Consider the following 13,589-nt stretch of genomic DNA (forward strand, 5'->3'; position numbering starts at 1 on the left):
ATTTTAAATGTATAAATTAATGTATATTTAATGTATTTATTTATTTTAAAGTCCCCCTGTAGTCAGTAATTGTATCCCTTAAAACTCTCTTTGATTACCAAAATGACATATTTATTATTATTTTTGAACTTTTTGTTTATTTGAATTTTTTCACAAAACATAACGACAATACATTATCTGGGGCAGGTAATAGAACAAAAAAATATATATATTTAAATGTTTTATGTTTTTTTCCTTGGAATACCTCAAAATATTAATGTATAAATTAATGTATATTTAATGTATTTATTTATTTTAACGTCACCCTGTAGTCAATAATTGTATCCCTTAAAACTCTCTTTGATTACCAAAATGACATATATATATATTTTTTTTTTTACTTTTTGTTTATTTGAATTTTTTTACAAAACATAACGACAATACATTATCTGGGGCAGGTAATAGAACAAAAAAATATATATATTTAAATGTTTTATTTTTTTTCCTAGGAATACCTCAAAATATTAATGTATATTTAATGTATTTATTTATTTTAAAGTCCCCCTGTAGTCAATAGTTCTATCCCTTAAAGGTGCCCTCTGGGATTTAAAATCAAATCATACAACATGTTCCATACCAGATGGGGGCAGTATACCTCCAGAAATACCTCCACGGCCACGCGCTCTCTCATGTCTTCAAACAATATGGGCGAGTGCTGTGTTGCTCTGTCTCCCTCGTGCATATTAATCAAATCAATTGACACGATAGTAAAAGTTTGGAAGACCGCAGTTTCACGTGCAGCATTTGGAGATTTTCAGAGATTAGAGACTTAATGAACAACATCTCAATACTAAATTATAAGGGCCGTCTCATAGACAAGTCGGTGCATTTCGACGATATGGGAAAATTAAAGCCCAGGCTATTATTTCTAGTTTTATGATATTCGATTTGTTCATATTACATTTTTATCATTAGTTTGAATTAATTTGACAGACAGCATTCCCTGATGTGGACCAAGCTAGCGTCAGAGCTGCCAACTCTCACAACACTTTTCACACACTCTCACGCCACACATCAATTTTGTCATGCACAGAAAAGGACACGGAGACCGATCTCAGCTCTCAGATTCTGTTCATTTTATTATGCAATTCAAACAATAAATACAGTATTGGCGCTTTACACGACAGATCCCTAGCACACGTGAACCGATCATCTCTACTAGCTAATGGTAAAAGAACACGAACACTGTTGAAAGATACAGTATGCTACAACTTACCAAAATGTATTCCTCATGCATAATATCGACCAATTATTGTTTTTTAACTCTTCCCTGAACTGAAATGTAGTAGTGGGCTGTATTTTCCACACGACTGACGTCAGGTTCAAGTAAACACAAGCTGGCGCGAGCGCGACTCACTCGTGTACTGTAGTTTGGCTGGTGGTAACGTTGCCCGCCCGCATACCGCCTCCCATGGTCGAAACTGGTATTACGACACCTGCCGGGCCGGGGCTAGTAATTTAGCATGCTAATTCAGGTTAATATCTCGGCAGCACTATTACTTGTCAGTTTTTTAATGACATCATCAACCTTATTTCTTCTCAATCTTTTGATGCGTGTAGCTCATTTTTGGGATATTTTAACCTCAATTTTTACAGATGGCACCTTTAAAACTCTCTTTGATTACCAAAATGACATTTTTTTTTAATTTTTTTTTTACTTTTTGTTTATTTTATTTTTTTCACAAAACATAACGACAATACATTATCTGGGGCAGGTAATAGAACAAAAAAAAAAGACATTTAAATGTTTTATTTTTTTTCCTGGGAATACCTCAAAATATTAATGTATAAATTAATGTATATTTAATGTATTTATTTATTTTAAAGTCCCCCTGTAGTCAATAATTCTATCCCTTAAAACTCTCTTTGATTACCAAAATGACATATATATATATATTTTTTTTTTACTTTTTGTTTATTTGATTTTTTTTTTTACAAAACATAACGACAATACATTATCTGGGGCAGGTAATAGAACAAAAAAAAAAGACATTTAAATGTTTTTTTTTCCTGGGAATACCTCAAAATATCTTGAATGTAACTCGACACCCTTTCCTCATTTAGTACACGCAGTTCTATGAATATGCAAATGAGCCCCGCCTCCACTCACTCACTCACCTCAGAAATCCACTCGTTGACGATCACACGTTTACAAGGTCATTTGTGACGTGTGTATATATTTTGGACTAGCTGTAGTTTGTTTATTAAGCATGCAGGGCAACCAAGTTTATTTATAAAGCACATTTCATACACAGTGGCAATTCAAAGTGCTTTACATGGAAGAAATTAAAATAATCAGAATAATTAACTAACCCCTGCAGTAGAGCATTACATAATCTAGCCTTGATGTCATGAGCGCATGCACTAACTGTCCCGCATTGGTCATTGAGAGCATATGTCATAACTTAGATTTATCTTGAAAGTGAATTTTAGATATATGAAGGCCAGTACCATTGTTGACCACGTGTGTGTTTTGTTGTGTTGTGTGTGTGATTCAGCTGCGTGAGGCGTTCGATCAGGGCACAGACGTGGCTCTAGACCAGAGGCACAGTGTTCATGATGTGGCGGCGCTGCTGAAAGAGTTCCTCCGAGACATGCCTGACCCTCTGCTGACCCGAGAGCTGTACTCCGCATTCATCGCCTGCGCATGTGAGTCGCACCGCATCCTGTCAGGGTGGTCCCGAGAACTTGTTGTTGAGACTTTTATATTGACGGCTGAGCGCACAGTGCTCGCATTCTCCGTGTTCATTAGTTTACAATAAATAAAACTGTTATACATAGAACGTAGACAGTAATAAAGTTATTAGCATATGCCATTTGAGTTTCTCCTCAGCATAAAGATTAAGATCTGCTTTCCATATTCGTAGAGTTAGTTTCTGGATTTAATCTTTAAATGTTTTAATAATGGCGTGTGCTGGTGTTTCGCATGCGTTCGGCCGCTGTAGTTCCTATAGCGCTGGTTTAGACGACTCTGAAGTTCCTAATTCCTGCAGTGCGAACAAACACGCCAAAATCCGGGAACGTCCACCTGTAGTTCTAGGAATTATGAAACTGATAATCCCAGACATTCCTCTCGCCTGTGCTCCGTGTGTTTCTACAGCTCTGGAGAAGCCAGACCAGCTCTTGGCCATTCAGCTTCTGATCTGTCTTCTGCCCGCCTGCAACAGCGACACGCTTCAGTGCTTACTTCACTTCCTGTCTGACGTGGCCAATCACGCAGAGGATTCCTGGGACGCTGGCGGGAAAGAGGTCGGGCTTATAACTACACTGCAAAACATACGTTTCTTCCTCAGTGTTTCTGTCTCTGTGGGCACTTCAAAATCTATCTAATACTGATAGGGAAGACTTCCTTAAAAATATTATCTACACCCCAAAATGATGTTCTTCCTCAATGTTTTTGTCTTGTTTTCTAGCACAAATATCTAAACGTTTTTAACCCTCAGGTGCTCTTCGTTTCGGAGTCACACTTGTTATCTTCCCGGACACATAAAAATGAAACTTTCTCCATCCCAGTAAAACCAATGCTGTTTATTTTTGTTCTATAATATTTATTCTTTTTAATTTAGTATTTTGAGACAATTTAATTGAATTTATTAATATTTATGCAATATTTATGGTTTATTTTTGCCATGGAAAAATATATATATTTTCTATATATATATATATATTATTTTTTTCCAAAAATTTTTGTTTAATATAGAGTCTAGGCCTTCAGAAAAAAAATTTTTTTTGAAGAAAATTAGCACCATCTGGTTCCAGTATAGAGAAAAAGCGTAGAATCATGGTGGCATGTACAGCTGTCTATGGAGAGGCATGTGAATTCCCCTGCTGTTTATGAACACATTTTTGTTGTTGTTGTTGTTGGTGGATTTGAATATATAGTTGAAACAATCTCAAAAACTATTTCTTATAAAAAAAAAAATTGACAAAAATTCACTTTTTTTTTTTTTTTTACAATTTCCCATTCATTTCCTATGGGGGTAATTTTTGACCAAAGACCAAAAGTGTGACTATTTTTTTAAGACCGCTTAGCATGCTCGGATTATGACCTCAATTTTTTTTGTGTGTGTGTTCACATACATAATGCCATAAAAGTCACCGAGTTTCGTAACATTCCGATGAAGCTGTGATTTTTAAAATTTCAAAACAGAAAATTTTTCGGTCAGAAATGAGCAAAGAGCACCTGAGGGTTAAATCAAGATAAAATTATTGGAGAAGCAGCAAAATGACTGAAGATATTAAAAAAAAAATCAATTCAGTGAGTTTGTACTTAAAACAGGAACAAATATCTGCAAATGGATTGCAGTGATGGGATAAGCCATGTTTCTGAATGACAGATGCTAGTGATGTCATGTAGATGGAGAACAGAAGCGGTCCCAGCACTGAGCCCTGAGGCACTCCAGAGTAGCTAGATGACAACAGTGATGGGAAAAACCTAATTTTTCATTGAGCTCAGTGCAGGTTGTCACCCGTCCAGCATGACGTGTTTCGGCTCAGTGTTTCTTCTTCTTCAGGTCGTTGGGAACAAGATGACGTCTCTGAATCTGGCCACGATCTTCGGGCCGAACCTCCTTCACCAGCAGAAGATCTCCGAGAAGGAGTTCAGCGTCCAGAGCTCGGCCCGAGTGGAGGACAGCGCCGCCATCATCAGCGTCGTGCAGCGCATGATCGACACACACCACACACTCTTCATGGTAGGAGAACAGATCTCTTCTGATGATACTCACCCAAAGAAAATACAATCGTGAAAATAAATCACTATTGGTTTTGGCAGTTTTATGAAAGTGCTGGAGTTGTAGTTTGTCCGCTGAAACGCTCTGTTTTCCCAACACAGTCCCTGGGAAGGCCTTTGAAGAGTAAAAGTTAAGGAATCGTACACGGGTTCACAAAGATTTATCATTTTAATTATATATTGTATATCATATTAATTAAAAAAATAAATTTTTATTATGTATTTTATTACACATTATTTTTATATATTTTATTTTTTATTTTACTATATAAATATTTTAATATATATGTTATATATTATAATATATTATGTAATATATTATTTTAATATATATATATATATTAGTGTTTATAGTCTTATAGTGTTTTATAGTCTTATAATTGTTTTTATGTTAAACTCACTGTTTTACTCACTATGTACTTTTGTAATTTTTATTGTTTTTTTTAATATCTATAATTGTTTAATTTATTTAAATTATTTGATTTTAGTTTGTTTATTAGTTTTTTATTTTTATATTTAATACAATTTTATTTTATTTAAATGTTTTTATTTTAGTTTGTTTTAGTAATATTGTTATGTGCCTCTGTACTAATTATATATATATATATAAATATAGCTTTAATTCATTTTAATTTTAATTTTTTTTATTTAAGCTTTTGTCATTTTATGTGCTTTTATTAGTTATTTTTATTTAGCCTTAATTTATTTTATTTTTTATTTTAAGTTTTAGTAATTTATATATTTAGCTTTTAATATATGTGATTTTAATTTAATTTTAAATGCAACAGTTTTTTAAGTTCATCTAATATTTATATTTATTTTATTTCAGCTTTATTTCAAATAGCAAAAAACATTTTTTACTTTAAGTTAACAATAGCACTGATTTCATAAATGCTCTTTTTTTCCACTCTGCAAAAAGTTTGAAGTTCTGAAAGTTACTTTAATCTCCGATGATGAATGAAATTTCGATTCCTCGTGATGATTGTGATGGTTAGTTGGCTGTGCATCAGACTGTGTCTCTTAATGTTATACATGCAGAAGAATGTTAAACCGGAGTCGTGGTTCAGCGTTCGCTAGCCGGCCGTGCTAAACGCGTCTCAGTGATGCTTGCAGTGGTTGATGATGTTGTGTTGACTCCTCTAGATCTCGGCGGAGCTGCAGAACGAGGTTCTGGTGAGTTTGTTGGACACTGACAGTGATGTGGTGGATTATCTGATGAGGAGGAAAACACCACAGTGTGAGTAAGTGGATTTGGGTCTCACTCTCAATCAACACTATTGCCATTAGTGACTAATCATCTGATCGTGCTTATTCAGTCTAATCGCAGTCATTTGAGGGAACCTCAATAGTTGTGCAGTTTAAATTTAATTTGCCATCCACATAAGGAAGATACATTTTATATTATATTATTTCTTGGGATGCACGATATATCAACCACCAAATCTGTATCGGCTGATTTTTAATGTTATTATTATCGGCCTGAGAACATTTGGCCAATATATTACATTAAAGCTGATAATTAATGTATTATTATTTCCTTCATCTGAGACTCTTTAGATGCGCACCGTTCAACATGATGATTCTGAATTGCTTGAAATATGATTGGAATCAATTAAAAAAATTTAAATACCGTAAAGCGCAGCGCAAGTTTGTCATAACGGCTACATAAAATGAACATAATAATAGAACATTATAATTGTGTGTTTGGGACGTGGCTTTTAATGCTGAGACTTTTATTTTTGTAATCAAGCTCTCAAAAATAATATAACATTTTGGATTTACATTTATCGGCCGATATATCGGTTATCGGCTTTCAAATATAAATAATTATCGGTATTATATTATATTATATTATATTATATTATATTATATTATATTATATTATATTATATTTAGGACTGTACAAAAATTAATTGCGATTAATCGCATCCAAAATAAAAGTCTGTGTTTACATAATATATTTGTGTGTGCTGTATATAATTATTTTGTGTATATAAATACACACACATGCATGTATATATTTAAGAAAATGTGTTATTGATATATAAAATATTTATATTTATATAATATAGATTAGGTATTTGTATATATACAGAATTTAAGCGCAAATAATTCTTAAATATATACATGCATGCATAGGTATTTATATATACAAAATAATTATATACAGCGCACACAAATATATTATGTAAACACAGACTTTTATTTTGGATGCGATTAATCGCAATTAATTTTTGCACAGCCCTATTATATTATATTATATTATATTATATTATATAGAGCATTAAATGTAAATCAAATGGACCTATTCTATTAAAAATTATTAATATATTATATATGATTCCAAATAAAAAATATTGTATTGGTTTGACATGAACAAAACAGAAATCACTAATTACTAATAACTTTTGATCCACTTCAAATGTTGCGTCCTGTAGATTGCTTGTGGTTAGTTCATGTTTGCTCAAATACTGTCTTCCTCCGCTCATCCACCAACTCCTGCAGCGAGTCCCGGCACTCCAGCGGCGACATCTCTCCGTACGAGAACAACTCCCCGGTGCTCTCCCAGTGGCTCCATCCCTCGGGAACGCCGCATCCCAGTCTGAACATCCCGTCCTCACAGCCCGGCTCCGGTGAGTCTGTCAGCTAATATTGCACCATTTTATAGTTAAATGCTCCTGGGATCAGAAATAGCAGGTTTGAGGAAAGGCATCAAAGCATTCGCTCACAATTTCCGAGATCTTCATGTGTTTCTTTCTTCATTGGAAAAGAAATGAAGGTTTTTGAACACACTTGACCTTTCACCCTTACTCGTAATGTGTGTCGCATCACAGCGAGAGCAAGACCAGCATTAGTGGTTAAAGAATAGAAATGTGTGTTTTGTTGTAAAGATCAGACTCTTATTCCTGGCTGGATCGTGTCGAGACTTTGAAACTCACATCTGACCTTTGACCCGTTTGGACCCCATTGAAGTCCATTATATGGAGAAACCCTGGAGTGTGTTCCTCAAAAACCTTCATTTCTTTCCCACTGAAGTAAATCAGGAAATTGTGAGCGAATGCTTCGATGCCTTTCCTCAAACCTGCTATTTCTGATCCCAGGAGCATTTATTAATCAGAGGACCAACCTTAATCAAATCATTTTTCAAAGATATTGTTTAAAGTGTATAATATAATAAACATAATCTAAACACAGTCATAGCAAACGTCACTTCATGTTTCTTTCTTCTTCACTCCTGTCCTCAGGGGAAACGCTGCATGAAGAGCCCAGTATCTGGCGAACGAGACACACTCTCCTGTCGGGACTTCATGACAAACTCCTCACAGGTACACACACACACACACACGCCAGTTATCGAACATTAGCGTTTAGCTTCGACAGATATTGTTTTATTTAATAATATAGTCATTTTTAGAGTCGTCATGAAAGGGAAGTCTGAAACGCTTCAGGAACTAGAACACATGTGGGCGGGGCTTGATTGTGTCTGTGAGGATTTGATTGGCTGATCTCATATGAGTGACAGGTTAAAGCCCCGCCCACATCAAGAGGACGATATTCTGATTCAAGATTGGATATTGGTTCAAAGTGGACAAAAATGTCTGTCAAAAATCTCAATAATAAAATAAAATCTTAATTTAAGGAATCTCTTAAAAACGTATAAAATCCCCTTAACTGTCATTTTCTAAAGTATAACATAAGGTTTTGTAAACTTCACCGTAAGTGTTACACAAGCGAGCAGCTTCAGTTTAGGCCTTCTAATGAGACTTTATATGATACACAAATGCTAATTGTGATGTTTTTCACATGATTAACACACGCCAGAACAAACCTCATTGGTCCTTTGAGCTTCCGAAATCACCTGATCACACGGATTACTTTTATGTCTTTCAATAAATGGACAGAAATGATGAGTGAATATTAAAAGTCTCTTTATGTGTCTGAAGGTAAGTCTTACGGATGAACATGATGACATCAGTTTCGTCTCTTTCTTATTTGGGTTATTTTTTGTTTTCCTCATCCATGTGATGCTGTTTTCTGTGAAACGCGCCACTCTCTGCATTAACTAGTAATGTTTACATCGGCGAAACCTGTGTCGCAAAACACTCCGCGTTTCCGGGATTATATGCGACACCTTTAAAGGGTTAGTTCACCCTAAAAAATGAAGATGATGTCATTAATGTCGTCCCAAGCCCGTCAGACCTCCGGAACACAGTTTAACCCTCGATAATGAGCCGAAGCGTTTAAATAAAAAAATGTTAAAAATCGAAAACTTGGTGACTTTAATGGTACTTATGAATGTTTAATATGAACACCTCAAATTTAAAAGTCTAAGTGGTCGGAAAAAAAATAGTCACACTCAGGACCTTCGGGTCAAAAATGACCCGCATAGGAAATGAATGGGAAATTGGCAAAAATGTGAAAATGTGAGTTTTTTTGTGCGTATAATCTACAAATCAGCCACGATCTTGAAAAAAAGCACACACCAGTGAAGGGGTGAACCTATAAAACATCAAGAGTGCAAAACAGACACACACACACCAAAAAAATTCAGATTATACATGTGTTTTGCATTTTTAAAAAGCTCAGTTTGTCCACCAGATGGCATCCCTCTCATTTCAAAAATGGCTTTTATGAGGCCTAGGCTTGACTCTAAAATGAAATACAGCTTAAAAAAAATATATATATTTTATAATATTTTTTTCTATTATATTCAATGGGGGAAAATTTGGTCATAATTATTGCATTAATACTAATTATACATTTTTGTATTTTTGCAATTTTCTCAAAACACCAAAAAAGAAAAAATATTATTAAAAAAAAATGATGATTTTCTTTTTTAAATATGAATCCCGCCATTTGGGTCAATTTTGATCCGAAGTTCCCGAGTGTGAGTGTTAAACGAACGAATATTTTAGATTTAGTCCGAGAGCTTTCTGTCCCTCCGTTGAACGTGTGTGTACGGTATACTGTCCTCGTCCAGAAAGGAGATCATCATCAGAGCAGTCATGTGACTTCAGTGGGTTAGTTGCATCGGAAATACATTTTGCTCCAAAAGTAACGAAAACTCGGCCTTTATTCAGACGTGTGTCTCAGTGGATGTGTGTTTGTGTGCCTCAGGTTCAGACGGACACCTGTACAAGCGCGTGTCCTCCGATGTCTTCTACGACGACCACAGCGACGCCAAACCTGCGCTACCGTCCCCTCCAATCACAGCGAGCCGTCGGACTGCCTTCCACCAATCAGAGGAGGCCACGGCGTGTCATGCGGGCCAGGGGGCGGAGTCACGCATCACTCAGCATCCAGACTGGCCAATGGAGAAGTGGCAGATATGGCAGCTCTTGTCGTCGGACAGCTTAGACACACTTCCAGAGACGATGGTGTAAAACAGTATTTAACAACGACATCTAGATGGACAATAATAAAACACTGAGACTGTCCAGTAAATGACACGGTGATTGTTGGGTTTAAGAAGCGTTTCATTTAAAAGCTTGATTTTAATTCGTCCACGACAGAGATTCAGGACCGGTTCGACTGGAAGCGCCACGTTTAGTTAACTTTAGAACAATAAGTATTGATATTAAAATTGGGGATTCATATTTAAAGGTTTTAATGTTTTTTTTTTTTTACTAAATTAATACTTTTATTCATCAAAGATGCATTAAATTGATCAAAAGTGACAGGAAAGATATTTATAATGTTACAAAAGATGCTGTTCTTTTGAACTTTCTATTCATCAAAGAATCCTGAAAAATATTTCCACAGAAATATGAACTGTGTTCAACACTGATAATAATCATAACTGTGTGTTGATCATCAGATCCTCATATTAGAGTGATTTGTGAAGGGTCATGTGACACTGAATTTCAGGAATAAATTACACTTTACTGTATATTCACATAGAGAACAGATGATTTACATTATAATAATATTTCACTGTTTTACTGTATTTTTGATCAGATAAACGCATCTTTGGCGTAATCGGCGAAAAAACATCTTATCCACCCCAAACTTTTAAATGGTAGTGTATATCTATGTTGGGTGTATGAACCTGTTTATTGGTAATTCATACTGAAAATGAAATGTATTATTAACATCTACTCTTACATGAATTGATTTGAATTTCAATTTGGAATTTAATTTCATTCAGTTCGAAGCTCAATTTAAATTCAGGACATAAAAAATGAAATATAAACGCATTCTCAGTTCAGTTCTCGATGGGAAGGATCTGCGTTTCCATCATCATCATCATCGGATGACGTCATCACTTCACGAGATAGCGAGCGGTTAATCAAACATACAGAATATCACATATTTCAAGAAACGAGTTACAATATCAAATGTATTTATTTATGAATGTTATTTATTGAATTAGCCACTAGTGTGTGTAAGGATTTATCGCAGTTATTTAGTGAAACATTTCTGACGGATATCGTCAACTTTCACCCGTTTGATCACGTGACGCACGAATTATGCCTTAATCACATCACCCTTTATGCATTATAGTAATGAGTGACGTATTATTTTCCGTGTTATATTTTATACTCTGTGTATTTGTACAGGCAAGAGCAATGTAATGTTGATCATGCTACTTTTTATAAAACAGATTTATATATTTTGCTGCTCAATTATTTGATCTGAATATTAGAGCGAATATTATTGTGATTGTTGATATCATCATCATCATCTTCATAAGCATGTGTTATAAACAATAAAAGCAATGTCTGTCAAAGCATTTCTGTTCTTATTTGGATTTATCATCTAAATGACGTGAGTTTGTGTGTAAAACATGGACAAATGTCGGCAAATGGAGTCAAAAATAATATTTGAATTAAGATCATTTTTTCAGACTTTTGATTTGTTCTGGTTTTCAGCACAAAGTCACTTTATTAAACAACACTTCATATCTTCAGTCGTTCTGCTTCTCCAGTAAATGTGTTTTTATGTATGTTTGTAAATGTATATTTCAGAATGTTCATATATTAGAGGAGGACGGTCATGTTCATTCAAATGGAAAACCAGATTATTTTTCTGACCCCATTGGCAGATCATTTAGCTTGTTTTAAGCAAAAACGCACTTAATATATTGTTTAAAAATGTTTTACTTCTCAAGTCAATGCTTCTTGATTAAATAATTGTTCGATATTTGGACTGGAAACGAGACAGAAACACTGAGACGTTTAATTAAAAACGTGATTTGTTCTTGTTTGCTGTGAGTGTTTGATCCGCGTTACTCGAGATGAACACTAGAGGGAGACACAGCTCACACACATGAACACAGATCACTTCTTCTAGGGTCTTCTATCGTCATCACCGGCGGCCATCTTGTCACAGTCAAGCGTTCTGGCGGCTCTGTGTTCCTGATGTAAGATACACACACACTCTTATTTCACTGAAAACTTGACGGATTTACAAACGGTTTGGTTTCTTACAAACGTCATTAACGTGGGTATAATTCTGGATGATTATTTATTGATACACAAGTCTGCACCCTGATATCACACACACATGACAGACACGTCTATTTGATGTGTGTGTTTACAGTGTTTGCTCATCTGCAATACATCTATAGGACGTTTCCTGTCAGATGTCAAATAGACGTCTAGAAGATGTCTTTAAGATGTAATGATTTAGAATTCATGATTTAAGATGTTAGTAAACAGCAGATGCTTTCCAGATGAAGTGATCTTTAACACACATCTTGCAGACGTGTGTGTGCGCCATTTGGGCAGTGTCATAACTACATCTCTGACGTTTATAACAAACCAAACCGTTTGAAATTCGGTAGAAAATTGAGCAAGTTATGGTTATTTAAAAAGTGCATGCACCATTAAAACAATGTCATGACTGAGCGAGCTGACTGTGGCAAGATGGCCGCCAGTGCAGACGCGACATCACATGATCCTTCAGAAATCACTCTAATGTGAGGATCTAATGATCAAGACACATTTAGGATTATTATCAGTGTTGAACACAGTTGTGCTGATAAACATTTATATCATTATTTAGTAATATTATTCTTATAAAATGTGTCATATTTAGCCATTTTCTGACATTTTTGAGATGTGAATTACAAACACATAAGCTACACACTCACGACTCACACACACACACTCGCTCACGCACACAGACACACACACACACACACACACACACACACTCTCTCTCTCTCTCTCTCTCTCTCTCTCTCTCTCTCTCTCTCTCTCTCTCTCTCTCTCACACACACACACACACACACATTCTTCATTCTTCCAGTGCTGTTTTCCTGCTGAAACACGTGGAGTTTACGAGCAGAACGACTGTGTGTCTCAACACGCTCCAAGTTTCACTCTAAAACTAAAATAGTAGCCTATCTCAATTATGCAAAAAAAAAAAATAAAATAATAAAACCTTTAAAAAGGATAAAATTGATTTGATAAATATGAATTAAAAAAAAAAGCTAAACTAGTATCTCACAAACACTGTTTAATGTGTAATTTAAATTAAATTAATCGGGATTCAAATAATCAACAAACTATAAAAAATCTCATTAAAAACTCTCAGAAAATGGAATTACTTGAAATAAAGTATGAGCAATCACTGCAGATTCCTGAGGGAAGGGCACGCACACACACACACACACACACGTCTGCGCTGAGTCTGAGCCGCACTGATAGATGAGGTTTTAATAGTTGCACACAGACATGCATGAACTCGACATCGAGTGTAAAACAGCGAGATCTGCAACTATAATCCACATATATACGTGTGTGTGTGTGTGTGTGTGTGTGTGTGTGTGTAATGTTCAAAAGTTTGGCGTCGATGTTTCTGAGAGTCTCTT

The 13,589-nt window shown here is 35.1% G+C and overlaps 2 protein-coding genes across 3 annotated transcripts in view; both read left to right on the forward strand.

Annotated features, from left to right (window-relative positions):
- Positions 1-11,504, forward strand: part of arhgap6 (Rho GTPase activating protein 6) — a 38,996-nt gene extending 27,492 nt beyond the window's left edge. Inside the window, exons 7-13 of one of the 2 annotated variants that reach the window (XM_039671472.2) lie at positions 2,538-2,688; positions 3,140-3,288; positions 4,554-4,733; positions 5,915-6,012; positions 7,277-7,404; positions 8,017-8,097; positions 9,890-11,504. In XM_039671472.2, coding sequence (XP_039527406.2) covers positions 2,538-2,688; positions 3,140-3,288; positions 4,554-4,733; positions 5,915-6,012; positions 7,277-7,404; positions 8,017-8,097; positions 9,890-10,155 — 1,053 coding nt within the window. In that variant the 3' untranslated portion in view covers positions 10,156-11,504. Of the gene's footprint in view, positions 1-2,537; positions 2,689-3,139; positions 3,289-4,553; positions 4,734-5,914; positions 6,013-7,276; positions 7,405-8,016; positions 8,103-9,889 lie in introns of those variants that run through there. The other variant, XM_039671473.2, reaches the window with a different exon arrangement.
- Positions 11,505-12,082: 578 nt separating this feature from the next.
- Positions 12,083-13,589, forward strand: part of mid1 (midline 1) — a 42,875-nt gene continuing 41,368 nt past the window's right edge. Inside the window, exon 1 of the mRNA XM_039671441.2 lies at positions 12,083-12,134. The gene's annotated coding sequence lies outside the window, so the exon portion shown is untranslated. The remainder of the gene's footprint in view (positions 12,135-13,589) is intronic.

This window comes from Pimephales promelas, chromosome 7 (assembly GCF_988280905.1).
Source record: "Pimephales promelas chromosome 7, fPimPro1.hap1.1, whole genome shotgun sequence".
Taxonomy (NCBI): domain Eukaryota; kingdom Metazoa; phylum Chordata; class Actinopteri; order Cypriniformes; family Leuciscidae; genus Pimephales; species Pimephales promelas.